This window comes from Argentina anserina, chromosome 3 (assembly GCF_933775445.1).
Source record: "Argentina anserina chromosome 3, drPotAnse1.1, whole genome shotgun sequence".
In the NCBI taxonomy this organism is placed as follows: Eukaryota; Viridiplantae; Streptophyta; class Magnoliopsida; order Rosales; family Rosaceae; genus Argentina; species Argentina anserina.
Window position 1 is genome coordinate 24,418,554 of NC_065874.1, and position 16,190 is coordinate 24,434,743.

General features: G+C 37.4%; 2 protein-coding genes across 2 annotated transcripts; one reads left to right on the forward strand and one right to left on the reverse strand.

Moving 5' to 3' along the window:
• Positions 1-7,529: 7,529 nt before the first annotated feature.
• LOC126787302 (uncharacterized) lies at positions 7,530-8,108 on the forward strand. The gene has a single exon (XM_050513209.1). It carries the CDS (start codon positions 7,530-7,532, stop codon positions 8,106-8,108), a length of 579 nt encoding a protein of 192 aa, XP_050369166.1.
• Positions 8,109-9,522: 1,414 nt separating this feature from the next.
• Positions 9,523-15,933, reverse strand: LOC126787303 (glycerophosphodiester phosphodiesterase GDPDL3-like). Its single transcript, XM_050513211.1, has 11 exons — positions 15,812-15,933; positions 15,254-15,476; positions 14,792-15,029; positions 13,837-14,130; positions 13,008-13,123; positions 12,376-12,877; positions 12,013-12,051; positions 11,589-11,873; positions 11,012-11,154; positions 10,146-10,629; positions 9,523-10,035 (listed from the first exon to the last, which is right to left on the reverse strand). Exons 1-11 carry the CDS (start codon positions 15,931-15,933, stop codon positions 9,737-9,739), a joined length of 2,745 nt encoding a protein of 914 aa, XP_050369168.1. The 3' UTR covers positions 9,523-9,736.
• Positions 15,934-16,190: the final 257 nt, after the last annotated feature.

A 16,190-nucleotide genomic window follows, 5' to 3' on the forward strand; every position in this document is an offset into this window, starting at 1 on the left:
TTGTACAATATGATGTGAGATTATTGTACGTGTTTGGCAAGTCGGAACCTAGCTTTTGGCCGGGCGAAAGTTACGATACTGTTAGAGTTCTAGTCTGTTTGCCGGAGTACTGCATGTGAGGTAACAGGTGGTTATCGGCTCATGAGTACTCATATTTTGGATGTTGGGTAGCAGGTGGTTGCCCAATATCGGCGGTGTACTACGTGAGGGGTAACAGATGTGTAACAGCGTTCATTAATACCCGTATTATAAATGCATTTGGGTAACCAGAAGGGTTGCCCAATTTCTCATGAGCACTTTCGTTTTCATATTTTGGACAACCAGACGGGCCATCCATCGACTCATGAATGCATTTATATTTGATGTTTTTGTGGATTTTCGTATATATTGATATGCGAGTTTTATTATTGTTTTTACTCATACGAGCTGTAAAGCTTACCGGGTTTGTGTTTACAATCCCGGTGCACCAATTCGATGGTGTAATGGATACTCTGCATGTGTGGATTAGCGGGAATTGACGGACTGCTCAGAGGACTTGAAGATATTTAGTTCCAGCTTGTGTGAGGATTTTGTGTGACTTGCTTGTGAGGATTACACATTTTCATTTGTTATAATGTCGAATTATAATTTGGTTTGTAATAATCAGTTTGACTGAGTTGTATTTTAAACTCAGAGATGATCCACTGTGGCATTTTAAATGATTTCGATTCATTGAGATTGTTTTGGTATTTAACGACTTTGAAATTTTGAGTTTTTATGCTCGAAATTTTAGGGTTGTTACAAAAACAAAAAAGAAGGAGCTTTTACATACATGGCCGCCATAATATGTAGTAATCCAATGTGGGCGAGAAGGGACGCCATACTGTGACTTGAAATTGTCAAAGTATCTGTATTTGTAGGTCGGAATAAGGTTGAAACATGGTGTTGTTGCCGATTGCATAAACCGGCATTAACATTTCACTACATGCCTGCATAATACCTCTTATACAAATGCATCAATTCCTCCATGTTTACCAATTAAAATTGACACTTTTATAGTTCCGTAAGATGATATCAACTACGAACTCCACCCTACAGAAGTTTCATCATCATCATAACCACTGCTGGTGTAATACCCCGAATTTTCGGGTTGGCCTTGTATAAATTCATATAAGTTATTAAACTTGGAAATTTAATAAAACCGCATTTTTTTCTCTCGTCGATATCAAACGAAACGAAACCGACTTCGGAAATTTAAATTTGAAAAATGTTACGTTTATGTGACTTGAGAATTGACTTTTATTTCGTCGCTCGTCTCCAAAAACTTCATTCACGAAAGTTGTAGAGCTCGTCGATACGAGTGCGTGGACACGCCACGAGTCCTAATCTGATGTCGTATGCAGAAGTTATTATCGATGGAAGTTAATTTTCTGAATTGGAAAAAATATAAAAGGGAAGTTTTGGAGAACCCTAGTTTCCAAAATTGGAAACCGGTTCTCTCTCTCTCTCTCTCTCTATCTCTCTCTCTCTCTCTCTCTCTCTCTCTCTCTCTCTCTCTCTCTCTCTCTCTCTCTCTCTCTCTCTCTCTCTCTCTCTCTCTCTCTCTCTCTCTCTCTCTCTCTCTCTCTCTCTCTCTCTCTCTCTCTCTCTCTCTCTCTCTCTCTCAAAGGAAACACCTCTGGCGATCTCGCCTCTTCGGCCACCGTGGCCCTCACCGCCGATCCCAAAGGCACCGCACGGCCTCCTGCAACTCGACGCCATCCAAGCTTCGTCTCTGGCGACGCAAGCGCTCGGGGATAGCTCCTCTCCACCGATCCTCACCCCTAGGTGCCATCTGCAAACAAATTGGGACTCGAATCACGCCGCACTTTATCCTCCACGAAATCAAGCACCGTTGGCGTCTCGAGCTCCTCCGGCGACTTCCCAGCGGTCCTAGGGTCCGATTTAGGTATGAAAACGTCTCTCTTCGTACGATCTATATTTTTGATGTTGTATGTGTTGTGATTCGATGATGTTTCGGAGGAGCAGGTGTTGGCACGCGTGGGAGGACTTGAGGTGGCGGAGAGACGGTATTAGGTCGTGGAGGGGAGGAAGAGAAGAGAGGAGTGAGTTTGGGTGGTTGTGGGCAAGCCACGCGCGCGATTAGAGGTGGCGCGTGAGCACCACGCGCACCCACTGTGGGCGGCGCGTGAGCGCCCGCGCCGCCACGTGCGGCGACACGTGAACAGTAAATTCTGAATAATAACTTATAAAAAGCAATTTCTGCACAGTAAATTGTAAAAATAATTTCTTAGCAGTAATTGTAAAAAGTAATTTCCGAACAGTAATCAGTGAATAGTAATTATGTGAAAAATAATTAAAATGAACAGTCGCTTAGTGAACAATAATTACGTAACAGCCGTAATTTTGCTGAACAGTAAACAGTTGTGCTATTTGGGCATATGAGGTTTTACATAACGTTTCTAACCAGTTTATTATACAACTAGGTGACCGACAAAACGAGTGAATGATTTTCTTTCGGTGTCGTGGAGATTTCGCTCAGGAAAATAAAGTGAGTAAATCTCACTATGACGTGTCTACCCTTGGTAGTGTCTCATATTTACGTTTTATTTAAAAGATCGAACTATGACATGTATCTGATATAGTGGATTGTGTATGTGTATAAATGGTAAATACGAAACATATATATAGGTTGTTATATTATATATTGTCACGTTCTTATTTCCAAATGATTTTTACTGTGGCAACCATATTTATTTTATTTGAGCAAGAGTCGCTTGGTTGTTGTACAATAACATGTGTGGATTGTTATTGTACGTGGTTTTAACTTTGAGTCTTGTTAAAACGTTTTTCTGTCTTTAGACATGTTGGCAGTATCGGAACCAAGCCTTGGCCGGGTGACAGTTACGATTCAGTTAGAGCTCTAGTCTGTCTGCCGATGTACTGCATGCAGGGTAACAGATGGGTTGCCTGGGTCTCATGAGTACCCATATTTTTGTGATATTGGGTAACAGATGGGTTGCCCAGTATCTGACGGCGTACTACATGAGGGGTAACAGATGAGTACTCGTATTATAAATGTAATTTGGGTAAACAGATGGGTTGCCCAATGTCTCATGAGTACACATATTTTCAGATATTATTGGACATCCAGATGAGCCGTCCTGTGTCGTTTGAGTGCATTTTTATTTAAATGTCATATGTATTTTCTTTTGTATACTATGTGTGTTATACTGTTGGTTTACTCATATGAGCTGCAAAGCTTATCGGGTTTGTGTTTACAATCCCGGTGCATCTATTCGATTTGTAGGGATAGTTCTGCAAGTGCGGATTAGCAGATTTAGAGGGCTTTCACTGAAGATTGTCGAAATTTATTTATTCTATTTGTGGTGAGGATTGAGCGGATTTTACATTTCAATTTGTTATAATATTTGAATTATAAATTGGTTTTGTAATAATCAAATTGATTGAGTCGTACTTTGAACTCAGTTTTGATACGCTGTGACTATAAGATGATTTCAAACTATTTGAGATTGTTTTAGAGTTTTTCATGGCTTCGATTTCGAGTTTTATTACTTGAAATTTCGGGGTCGTGACAGCTGGGTAGTGCATTAGTATTAAAACTAGCTACATCGTTAATGTGGCATAAGTAGTTTCCTTCCATTACTACAAGTCCAGCAAAGATTTTCGCAAGAGTATCATTCGATGAAGAAGCGCCATCGATGCCTCTGCAAATGACATTGACTGGATTTGTTGGTGGATCATCGAACGTAGCTGCCCTCATGTACATTGACCGCAAGGAGTTTTTGAGATACCATGAGGCGCTCAAGGGACTATAATGAGAAGAGTTCAAAGGGTAGTGACATGCAAGAAATCAGAAGAGTCTGATCAAGCGTTTAAATAGTCTTAATAACTAATTAGTTGTGTATACACATACATCAGCAGAATTATAAAAACAAAAAAAAAACAAAAACTCACCTGCAAGTGTGGAACATTTTGCTAAGATTTGAGATACCATCAGGCATAGAAGCAATTGCATCAATTTCTGACCAAGACTGTTTTATGGTTTGGTAGCAAGTCTCACTAGCTTCCTACACATGAACATGCCAGTGAATATATAATTGAGCTATCAACTATTAATTGTGTTAAACAAGAGGATCGAAGTTTATATGTAAAACTCTAAAATCATTCGAGACAATGTGTAGAGACACAGAGGTGATGGCGAGTCGAGAGATCATTAGTGTAAGGTATTGAAGAACTGGACCTATAAAAGTCCCGTTCACCTGATATATGTGAAATTGACAAATTGTAATCTCCGTAGAGATGGGTTCTTTAAGTTCAAGGGTCATGTTGCTGGGTTGGGTTTATAATATTGGATCAGGTTTCAATAAATGGGATGATCAATTATATACCCACTCCATTTTTTTAATATAAGTCGTTTTAGGTTTTGATTTTTAGTTCAATATATAAGTCGTTTTAGTTTTTTATTCCATAGTATTTCCTAATTTATCCCTGAACCACAATAATGACATGGATAAAATAATTTCATTGTGGGAATTTGTATCAATTCTCATTAATTACTACTTCTAATTACTAGCTCTATTATCAACAATTTGTCTTTCCAACTACTTATAATTACTACTCCTTTTTTTAAAGATATTTCACTACCACCATCCTTTTTTTATTAGTATTTGAGAGTATTCTACTATTTGATTTGTCTTCTTATATATGCAAATGAAGTTATGTAATTTCAGTTTTGGCTCAATTTTGAAACTTGAAAATTTTGATACATAAAAAATTTTGAGTTGAAATTTTTCTCCCGTAAATTTTCATTAGATTTGAAGTAGGTTTTTTAATTTCAAGTTGGATTGCTGCAATAATTATAAAGAATGTGAAAGAGTTTGGTGAAGTAAATAGTAGTAATAAGGCACATGAAAAATAGAAAATTGATGAGTAGTAATTAAGAGCAATGAAGCCTTAAATAAGGGTTATATTGTCATTAGAATTGTTTTTTAATCTGTGTGAAAACTCCTAAAACGACTTATATTAAAAAACGGAGGGAGTAGCTGTTATAAGCAACCTTAATTTGTTTCTTATATTGATGAGTATTGAGCTTCTGCATTCGCCCCATTTGAAGTTCTTTGATAATAGAGTCGCAAAGCCTGCTCCCAGACAGGCGCGGATGAAGTATAGAGTTTGGGGGGACTCAAGTCCCTCCTAAATTCTTGAAGCAGCTGAAGCCAACTTTCTCAAACAAAAAAACATAAAGTGGGGGATATAAATGGGCGGGGGAAAACATAAAGGGCGGGTCTCAGACTCTCCAACTCAAACTACTAATATATATATATATATATATATATATATATATATATATATATATACATGTGAATTAGCTGAAGTCAACCACTCTTTACCAAACCAAAAAAAACATAAAGGGGGGGGGGGTATGAGACTGTCGAACTCAAAACTCTCTGCCTCTCTGCTAGTTCTCATTTCTCCACTCTCTCTGTCTTAATTATCTCTTTAATTATTAGCTCCCAAAACAATCGGCAATCAAATCCTTATGAGCTCTTCATTCTCTTTGTCATCCTACTCAAATTCAATGTAAGTATTTCATAATTTCAATTCAAGCAATTGAATCAATTCAGATTTTAGGGTTAGAATTTGGGGGAAATCTAAATATCTAATCTAGATAGAATGATTTGTAGATATTAATCATATCATTGAATCATTCAATGACAAATGTCCATTAGTTAGTCCATTACAAGTTTTTTGAGTTTTGCTGAGGAGTAATGACTTAATATCGGTCGGATGGTGTTTTGTTCTTCTTCGGTTGTCTTCAGTCTTCTTTTAATTCCAAGGTAAGACAAACTGTTCTTGTATTCAAGTAATTCAACTTTACATTACGAAATGCAGTATTATAATTTATATGTATACTTTTAAGAAGTATTGGTTGAGTGGTTGATTTGTTATTTGTTACTTGTTAGTGACTTAGTGTGTTTCAATAATTGGATAATTTGGATTCATATATGAATATCTATGTTTTGATTTATAATGTATGAGCCTCTACCGAAGAGAACAAAATTTATCACTTCATGGCTTACAAAAACGAGTCATCAAGTTCAAACCCCATTTCTGAGCCTTCTGTGTGTACTCAACATATTGATGATCTAGTAAATCCACCCATATCTTCCATTCCTGAGCCAGAAAGTAATATTAATGATCTTAAGAGGGATCCTCGTTTACGTTGTCCTATTTGGCAATATCCATTTAAGGATATGGATAAGATTTGAAAAGAGTATTGTTTGTTAGGTCCATTTTAACCTGAATTAGAGTTTCCATTTAGTGAACAAGGGGGCCAACAACGTAGGTTTCAAAAAGCTTGGTACAAGGATTTGGTATGGCTTGAGTATTCAATTGTTAAGGATAAAGCATATTGCTCCCATGTTTTCTTTTTGACACCAAAGGCAATCATTCACCGTTTATGGGTTTAGAAATTGGAAGAAGGTTTGCAATAGTGATAATGTGTTGTTAGAGCATGCTGGAGGCATTAATTCTCCACATCATGCTGCAATGCAAAAATGGGATTCATTGAGAAACCCGGCCAAGGGAATTGAAGCAGTAATTCATACAAGATCTTTGAAGGATGTGGAAGATAATCGATTGAGGCTTAAGGCTTCAATAGAGAGTGTTAGATTGCTAGCTAAGCAAGGAGCTCCTTTTAGAAGTCATGATGAATCTAAAGGCTCTTTGAACCAATGATATTTTAAGGAAGTTATAAACTCTTATGGAAGAATGAGTCCTGAGATTGAGAGAGTTGTGTTGGGAAATGCTCCTAGAAATGCTAAGTATACTAGTCCATCAATTCAAAAGCAACTCTTAAATATCCTTAGTCATGAGTGAGGAGCAAGATACGTGAAGAAGTTGGGCTTTCTAAGTATTGTATTCTTGTTGATGAAGGATTAGACACTTTTCATAAGGAGCATATGGCCATTATTTTGAGATTTGTTGATTCTAAAGGCTTAATTCATGAATAATTTTTTAAGATTATAAGTGTTACCTCACAAACTCTTAAAAATGAGATCTCGAAAGTACTTACCATGTACGATCTTCAAGTGAGAAACATGAGAGGTCAAGGGTATGACGATGCTAGTAATATGAGAGACATTTATAATGGATTGCAAGCATTGTTTCTTGAAGAATGTCCTTATGCATACTATGTTCACTGTTATGCTCACTGCTTGCAATTGACATTGAAGTGATTGAACGCTACAACTCAAGGGGTGCAGGAGATTTGGTAATTCTTGATAACCTTGGGTTTAATTGTGAATTTTGTTGATGCTTCTGCTAAGCGGCATTCTGCATTGAGAGCCGTAAGAAAGGAGGAAATTGCAAATTTGGTAGCTTGTGGGGAACTTCAAACAGGTAGTGGTGTTAACCAAATTTGTACTTTGCAGCGAGCTAGTACCACTCGGTGGAGCTCACATTTCCGTTCTATTCAGAGTCTAATTGAATTGTTTAGTTCGACAAAACAGACTCTTAATGATATGATGGATAAAGTAGTTGAAGGACAAGCTGAAGCTATTCTCAAGGCTTTGAGGTCATTTGATTTTGTGTTTTGCTTGCTTCTAATGAACAAAGTAATGAAAGTTACCGAACTACTTTGTCAGACACTACAGCAGAAGTCTATTGATCTTGTGCAAGCAATGAACTTTGTAAGAGTTACAAAGTCACTTCTTCAGGAGATGAGAGACATAGGGTGGGATGATTTGGTAAGAGATGTGAAATCTTTTTGTGAAAAACATGATCTTGAAATGCCTGATATGAGTGCTTGTTATAAGAATGGTACAGGTTGTCGTTGTCAAGAGATTACAGTTGAGCACCATTATCATGTAAATGTGTTCAATGTCTTGATTGATTATCAGTTGAGTGAGTTGAATAGAATATACTCAGAGCAAGGTTTAGAACTCCTTACACTTAGTTCATCTTTGAATCCTCTTGATGACTTCAAGTACTACAAAACTGAAGATGTTTGCAATCTTGCTAAGAGGTTTTATCTTGAAGATTTTGATGATGGTGAAATGTGTACTCTAGAATTAGAGTGTGCATATTATGAGAAGGATATGTGAAGTGATCTAAAGTTCAAGAAATTGGAATCCATTGCCAAGTTGTGCCACATCTTGGTTCAAACAAGGAAGTCGGAATTTTGTCCCATGATTCACATATTGATTTGTTCGGTTTTGACTATTCCAGTGTCTACAACAACCACTGAAAGAGCATTTTCAGCTATGAATATCATTAAGAATAGACTCAGAAGTAAGATGGAAGATGAGTTTCTTGATGATTATATGGTCATTCACATTAAGAAGGAGTACGCCGATTCTATTGTCAATGTTGTGGTGATTAAGGATTTCAAAACTTTATCAAACCGTAGAGTCAAATTTAGTTAGTTTATACTTTTGTATTGCATTTAAGGGGTGAGACTCATTATGTAGGTGCATCTTTTTTCCTAATCAATAGAGTATTCTTGCATCATTGAAATTTTTTATTATAATATTTTTATTTATTTAATTAAAAAACCTCCCGACTCCAATTCCTACATCCGCCAATGCTCCTAGATTGATTTTGAACACTCGGAAATGCTTGTCAATGATCTTTATCCTCCGGCATGGTTGCTCTGCTCTCACATAAAGCATGAATAGGGAGTTTCATGCCTTCTTCATTAATCCCCTATATTTTCCTTGAAACTAAACTAATAATTACCGAATGTTTAGCTAGCAGCATCAAACTTGTTGAATTGAGCCGGTGGCGAGATGAGGATGAGTCCGGCAAAGCACAATTTCAAAAAGATCTACTCCTCTATCCTTTCGCAAGAGATTTAATGGTTAAATAAATATAAAGTAGTGATTTTTACTTAAATTGAACATATTGTTTTTTTGATTGGATTAAAAGGAGGTTGATCCAATGGTAGTTGTCCAAATTTTCCCTGGTTAGCTGCAGGTGAACGGGACTCAGACCTATAAGTGTTGTTCATGGCAAAGATTTGTGCACTTTGTTCAGACGTTTTTGAGACTTCAGTTGATTGCTTTTGTTAATTAAATTGAAATCCAAGCACAGTTGCACAACCTTATCTACTTATAGCTGATTATGATCCTGAACAAGTGATCAGGAACACAAGTATTGAATTTGAATGGTCTGCTGCACATATATATTTATATCTATCAGGCGGGGGTAGGTGTGAAATTGATCAGAGATAATGATCGGTTCACTGATTTGGTTCTAAGAAGAGCCACCGATTACTCGATTAGAGTTGAAATTTTCCGTTGTTCCTGAGCTAATCACACTCGGGCACGGTATAGCAGAAGCCATTGTTATGGCAAATTTCGTGGCCGATGAGCTTCTCGGAGGGTTACAGTTTTCTGTTTCTCAAAATTGGTACCAATAACCAGACTGGAATAGAGTAATTGACTGACATTTTGATGATCAATGAATAAGAAACGAGAAATAAACTAAAATAGACGCATCAAAAACTGGGGGGAAGAGTGAACATAACGACATCTAATGTACGTAGTTTCATAATCTGTATCCTCAATTTACGTGGGGGGAAGAGTGAACATTACCTACAACATAGTAACAAATTTGATAAATAGAAAAAAGAATTAGCCAGTGTTCATTCAGCAAAATGCTCCAGGAGAGAGCAATGAGATGGGAAAAATTACAAGACCACGAGCTACCGAGTGAAAATGCTTTCACAGTTTCAGAGAAGAAAAAGGCTGGTAGATAGCATAGCTAGAGTTGAAAGAAGGAAGCACACAGCATTCTTCGGCTGCCCGTTTGGCAGTGGTGGTGGTGACACTGTAGATCCACTGGATGGCCCGGGAGCTAAGGCTATTTTGGCGGCTGGCAATGGCGGCTCAATCACATCACTCTCTGTCAGGACTGGATTTGGAGCCTCAGCAGGTGGCAGATAAACAGGAGAAACAACTTGTACCAGACTGCCTGCTTGAACAGGGCTCATGTAGGCAGGTGTCACTTTATAACTTAAACACCGATTTCCTTCATCAGTTAAGCATCAAAACACCAATCAGTTACTAGTACAGTTGAATAGCCCTAATGTATCCATTATTCATACCCAAAGAAAAACATTGTATAACAAATGCACTTACTTTTGTATCGAGCAGCTGTTTTGGGGAAGTCTGTGATAACACCATCAACACCGGCCCCCGTCACATATGAATTGATCTCCACAGATGAATCTGAGAAGAAATCCCATGCTTGAGATACAAACTCATTGCTGAAGAGTTCAACATAAACAGGTATTTCAGATCCCTGAAATGTCTTTACGACATCAGTTGCTCTAGTGATGAATGCCTGATTTTCCGGAAAGACAGAGGCTTTGTTGACGACCACAGCATTGGCAAACTTCTTAATGTCCTCAACAGTTTTTTCAAGGGCATCACCAATTTTCTCTTCAATCTTGTAGACACATTTATACTTGGTTTCCTCCTTAAATTTCATCAGAACAGAACTATTAGTGGATTGAATCATGACATCTAGCTTTGTCTGATTACCATAACCAGCTTTGTTTAACTCAGTAATGACTGCATCTGTCACACTTAATCCCTTCTTCTCTGCAAGATACGCCGCATACTGGAAGCAAACAGTAGAAAATATCATCATTAGTGATGTAGTCGTAAGTTCTCAATCAGGCTGCTCTTAAACAAACAAACAAAAAAACATTACATTTGACCACTATGAGATGCAAAATATTCAGTATCAATCATTGGTTTAAAACATATGACTCCCATATCTGCAGCCCCGATTCAACAAGATCCCCAATCTCATTTTTAATGTTACAAGTTAATGTGCAGGAAGGAGGAAAGGATAAGAAAGTAACATGGTAATGGCAAACATTGTGAAAGTTTATCCCGGGCTCTTAATTTGGAAATATAGTTCAAATAAACAAATAGCTTTCTAATAATGGAAGCATCAATCATAAATTAAGCAGTGAAACTTTGAAAACAGAACTCACCTCGATGCTGATCAAGACACCAGATAGAGAACTTGAATTTTTTGCCATGGTCAAAAATTCAGATAAATTCAAGTAACTGCCAGCACTTTTGAACCTTGGATTCCTAAACAAGGTGTAACTTCTTTGGGGGCTTAATATAGAAGCTACAGTAGATATAACAAAAGGAGTCAATACAAGGATATCACTAATTGGCCAAGAAAAGAGTACTTTCTTCTATGGAAGGTACACTGCTAGAATATGCAATCACTTGACCATGCCACATAACTTGTAAGATCAACATAAATGTCATGAGTATGTGTAAACTATGTAGAATATATATAAATTTGAGCACGGTTTCTCTGAATGACATATAAGTTATTCAGTATGTTCTTTCTGGCAGGTCGATAACATGTCAATCAAGTGTTTTGTTTGAAATCAAAACAACAGCACATACAGTGAAGCTTCAATTAAATTTTCTGTTTCTAGTTTCTACTAAAAGAATTGGTGCAAAATTAGATCCCCAAATCCCTATTGTAAGTGGTTTCTATGCCTTATGAAGAGAGAATTTATAAAAGTATGAAAATCAATGACAACTTACGTTTTAGTGTTTTGATCTGATCCCATGTCAGGCTAAAGGTATAGATTCCACTGCCAACCTTAATTTCTGGAACAACCATTGAGTAGTTGTTAAATCTTGATTGAGCAACTGCTGTGCTATCAATAAGATTTATAGTGCTTGAGCAAAATGGTATCCCATCCTTGGACATTTGGACATTACAATCGAGTACATCTACACCATCTTCAATTGCATGCATATACGCTAAGTAAGTACAGCCGGGGTAGTCTCCGCTTGCTCCATCTTTCGAAATGACCAAAGGTGCATCTGCAGAGGAAGACAAAAGGAATTCATTAGAAACAATGCAAGAATTGCACTTGTTCTGGAAAAGTATACATACAAGCAACCTCATTCACCACCAAAAGATCCAAATTTTTAACTTGAGCACCACTATGCAATAATGTACCTGGCACTGAAGCATTCTTTTCTGGGTGAGCATAACAATCTGCACTAATTAAGAGAGACTATCATCATTAAACAGGATATTAATGCTAATCTAGAAATAAACGGTCAAATTGTAACAAGTGGCAAAAGTTTAAATCCTTAGTTTGGGTCCTGCATATATTGCCTTCTGAGTTAAAAAAGGAAACTTGTAAAAACTCTTGTATTTAGCTTTGTTGATTTTGTCAAACATTTATATAACTGCTATGATGCATCATTAATCCTACATCTTTCAAAAGAATACACAGATCAAGTAAGAAATCAAGCAATACTCAAATTTGTAATAATACACCATTTAGCCCAACAATAATTGAAAAAAATAAGTTACCTATGGCTGCTGATGGAGTTATGGGAAAGTCAGACAGCACACCGTCAACACTGAAGTTGTTATTGTCGAAGAATGACAAGTACTCGGAAACTGGATCATAACTGTAATTGAAGGGGAATGGCACGTCATTAAAGAAACCTGACACAAATACGGTTAGCCCTGCTTTATGAGCATCCGAAACAATGGAAGTATGAGGTTCTAGATAATTGTCCATGGTGACAGGCCATATGTAAGTTTTAGGAACTATGATTCCAGAGGCAAATGTCTTGATAAATGTGAGATTCTTGGAGAGAGAACCATAAGTCTGGTTTGTCGAAGGCTCAATCTTAGCTTCATCAAGAAACTTAAAGACCAAATTTGTTGTAGATGGACTAACACGTGCTTTAAAACTGTTCAGGAAAGCCACCTCTGGTGATGAGATAAAATTGATAACCACTTTTTTTGATACAGAAAGCACATAGTTTCTCATACTCAAGTTGTGTTGCGCGAAGAACATATTGTTCTGCAAAGGCATCAGAATAGGTTGCTTCAGACAGCAGTTGACAAACATAGTTTTACAAATGTACAGAAATATATTGACAATAAAAAAGGCACAAGTTTTATGACAAGATAACCTATAGTCTACCAGTTACCTCAATATTTAACCATAAGGCTGGCGGTGCAAATTGCTTAGCCACATCTTCTACGGTGAGAATTGGGTACATATTGGCATCAAAGCTGTTAGCTCGACTATATACTCCCTGAGTAACTGTTTCGGTAACAAGAAATCAGTCAGCAACTGTTGACTATGCTACACCTAAATTGCAGCAATTTGAGCAAGTAACTAAGAACTACTCCATATTACACCTAAAGCATGACCAAAGTATGTTTCTAAAATACCAGATAGGATTACTGAAATTATAGTTTTCCAACAACTATGCAAACAGAAACTGTTGGAAAATGGCTCCACAAAGATCTGTCGCATCACATGAAACAAGAGAAAACTTCATTTTGTTTTATTTTGAGCAATGAGCAAACTTCATTCTAATGTGCTGGGTTCTGAAATGCTAAAAAAAACCCTGATACAGAGGAACATAGCCAGCTAATTTCTCCTTAAAATAAAATTAAGGTGTAAAACCATCATCAGCTTACAGTATGTGCTCAGACACACAATTATGTTGAGAAACTATAGTAAAAAACATTTAGTGTGCTTAAACAAAAGCAAGCCCCTCATGATGATATGATAAAAACACGCTGGACTCGGCAGAAGAATCTGAATCAATTGAGAAGGGAGAGGAAATAAATAAAAAATGACTGAAAAAAGAAAGAAGAGAGTCACAAAAAATAAATATCAAACATGAAAACAAGACCTCTCTCTTAATTAAAGAATCACATGTTAACAAAAACAGAATTGAACCTCCTATCAAATAAGTTAAAATAAAATGTCAATATATGAAAACAATTTCAGCCAATTTCACTCACCGAAAACATTCGCAAGGTCCTTGAGAGTATAGTCAATGCTAAACCACCCTTTCGTGCGAACTCCATTAACAGGGTAAGTCTTTTCCTTCTTTACAAAAACTTGATCCACATTTGAATTGTTATTCAGCAGCAAGTCTGGAAAGCAAATTCCGGCTCCATCTTTGGTTAGTTGGACGTCACAATATAGTACCACATCTTGCACACTAGTGATCAGTGCCAAATTGTAAGCTGCGGAACTGAAACCAGGAAAGAGGCCTGAAAATCCCCCTCGTGCCACGACAAAAGGTGGATCTCCTGCAAACCAACTCAACCAGCTTATCTCAACTAAAGATGTTCCAAAAAAAAAAAAATCACAGTGCAAAAAACTGAACTAAAAAAGTGAAGGCTAAATTGTGTGAGACAACAACTTCCATATATATGCATTTTCATCTTCAATCGACGACATATTATGCAAAGTTAGCTGTTTCTATGATTTTACAATGAAATATTTTGAGAAAATTAAATAACATCAAATTGTAGAGCATCCTTTACCAAAAGTAATCAGTGTCGATTTCAGTATACTAAAATTAGTCGAAAAAGCAACTTGTTTAGGTCTATATCTCCTTTAGTTAGTGATTAGCAAGCTCTGCTATCCCCCTATGCAAGAAAGTAGTAGTAGATTTTAGTTAAAAGCAGTGAATGGCTTTAAACATACATAGTACGCAACTCCTTCCTATTCTCTCTCAGTTTCCAAATTTGGAAACCCAGTCGAAACAAAAAAAAAACCGTCAGCAATAAATTCAACTCAAAATTTCTACACACTTCAACAAGAACTCCTCCATTTTCTTCACAATCAAGAAAAATGAAACTCGGTAAAAACAAAATTCAACAAAAAATTACACACTCAGTCAAAAACGAACACACTCAATAAGCTCGAAGCTTAGAGAAAGCAAATGAGATCAGAGATATAGTTTACCAGTGAGTGTTTTCCAGGGACTAGATCCCTGAGCAGGGACGAGAGCTACCGAGTAGAGAAGAGCAGCGAGGAGTACGGCGACCGGAGCGCGTGAGTTCCACATTGCCGGAGAAGCCTCGCCGGCCGGCCACTGAGTAGAGGCGGCGCTACTACTGTGGAGGATCGCGACTTTGGAGTCGTCTCGGGAAATGTGTGGTGAGCTCTCGGAGGTTTTTTCAGGCTGGCATTTGCAGTATTTCTAGTATTTATAATATGAAGAAAATGTTAAATTAAGAAAAGAATTGGAGTGTTTTGGTCTGTCTGTGGGTTTATTTTACAATAATCAATAATTAAGCTAAATTAAACTGAGGTGTTAACATCAATGCAGAACCTGGTCTGGTTTTCTAAATACGCGCTTCCACGTTGTATGATTGAGCCAGCACCTCATTTGAGTGGTTTTTGTCGGGACGTGGTGAGGATAACTTGGATGAGTGGTGCCATTTGGACGCCGTAGCTTGCACGGGGAGAGTCAATGAAGGAGTCAACAGGCTTGAAGAAGCCGAGGTCCAGTCGAGCTGTGTAGGGAGCGCCACCGATTAGAGTAGTGGGGGGTGAAGACGGGGTCCACAACATGCCAATCTCTGTGTGTGTGAGAGAGTGCTTGCGTGGCCAATCAATTATCGGATATGCCTGCCAAAGCCTAAACCTTCACAAACCCAACAACAACGCAGAGAAATGAACAGAACTACTCACTTCGAAAATTTCTGTTCATAATTTTTTTTTCCGATGAGATTCATAATTTCATGTTGTGAAGGTTGTTAATCGAATGTGTATGAGAAAATGGTGAAGAAATGGGTTATAACTCCGAGACGTAATTACTCGGAGTTAAAATATCGACAAAATAAATTTTACGAGTGGATAATTATTATTGAATTTTTTTCGTTATTATACCGAATTTTTTACGTTGAAGAGAAATTCTTGCGTGCGTTGAGCGTACCACGTGGCACTGTATCCCTCGAATAACAAGTCGACACGTGTTACTTGTTTTTCCCACCCCTGACATCTCCCTTGCCTCTGTTTCCAGATTTGTTAAGAGCTTCATCTCTCTTTCTCCGGAAGCAATCAAGATGTTCATCCTCATCAAAACATAAACCACAAAGCATGTCGAAATTAACCTGAGCCAACCATTTCACCCTCGGGTTCTGCTTCACCTGGACTGTCTTTTTTGTTTGATCAGATTGAGCTCTTGCTGGGGTTTTTTTAGCGGATGTGAAATTGGGGTTTATGATGATTATATATTGTAGCTCATATGATAATGTTGAATTTAAAATGTCATGCAAAAGAGAGAAGAAAGAGGTGCATAGGGAGTTTGGTAGTCGTACTGTATTAGAGACAGAGTTCTTGTTAAGAAGAAGAGACT

What these genes read in the sequence shown, in the direction of transcription:
- LOC126787302 (XM_050513209.1), top strand. Translation starts at nt 7,530, where the DNA reads ATGGATAAAGTAGTTGAAGGACAAGCTGAAGCTATTCTCAAGGCTTTG.
- LOC126787303 (XM_050513211.1), bottom strand. Translation starts at nt 15,933, where the DNA reads ATGCTTTGTGGTTTATGTTTTGATGAGGATGAACATCTTGATTGCTTC. An exon ending in GTGTCTTGATCAGCATCGAG is followed by an intron (nt 10,630 to 11,011) that starts GTGAGTTCTGTT and finishes GTTTGCTTCCAG; the next exon opens with TATGCGGCGTATCTTGCAGA. An exon ending in AACAGCTGCTCGATACAAAA is followed by an intron (nt 10,036 to 10,145) that starts GTAAGTGCATTT and finishes TAACTGATGAAG; the next exon opens with GAAATCGGTGTTTAAGTTAT.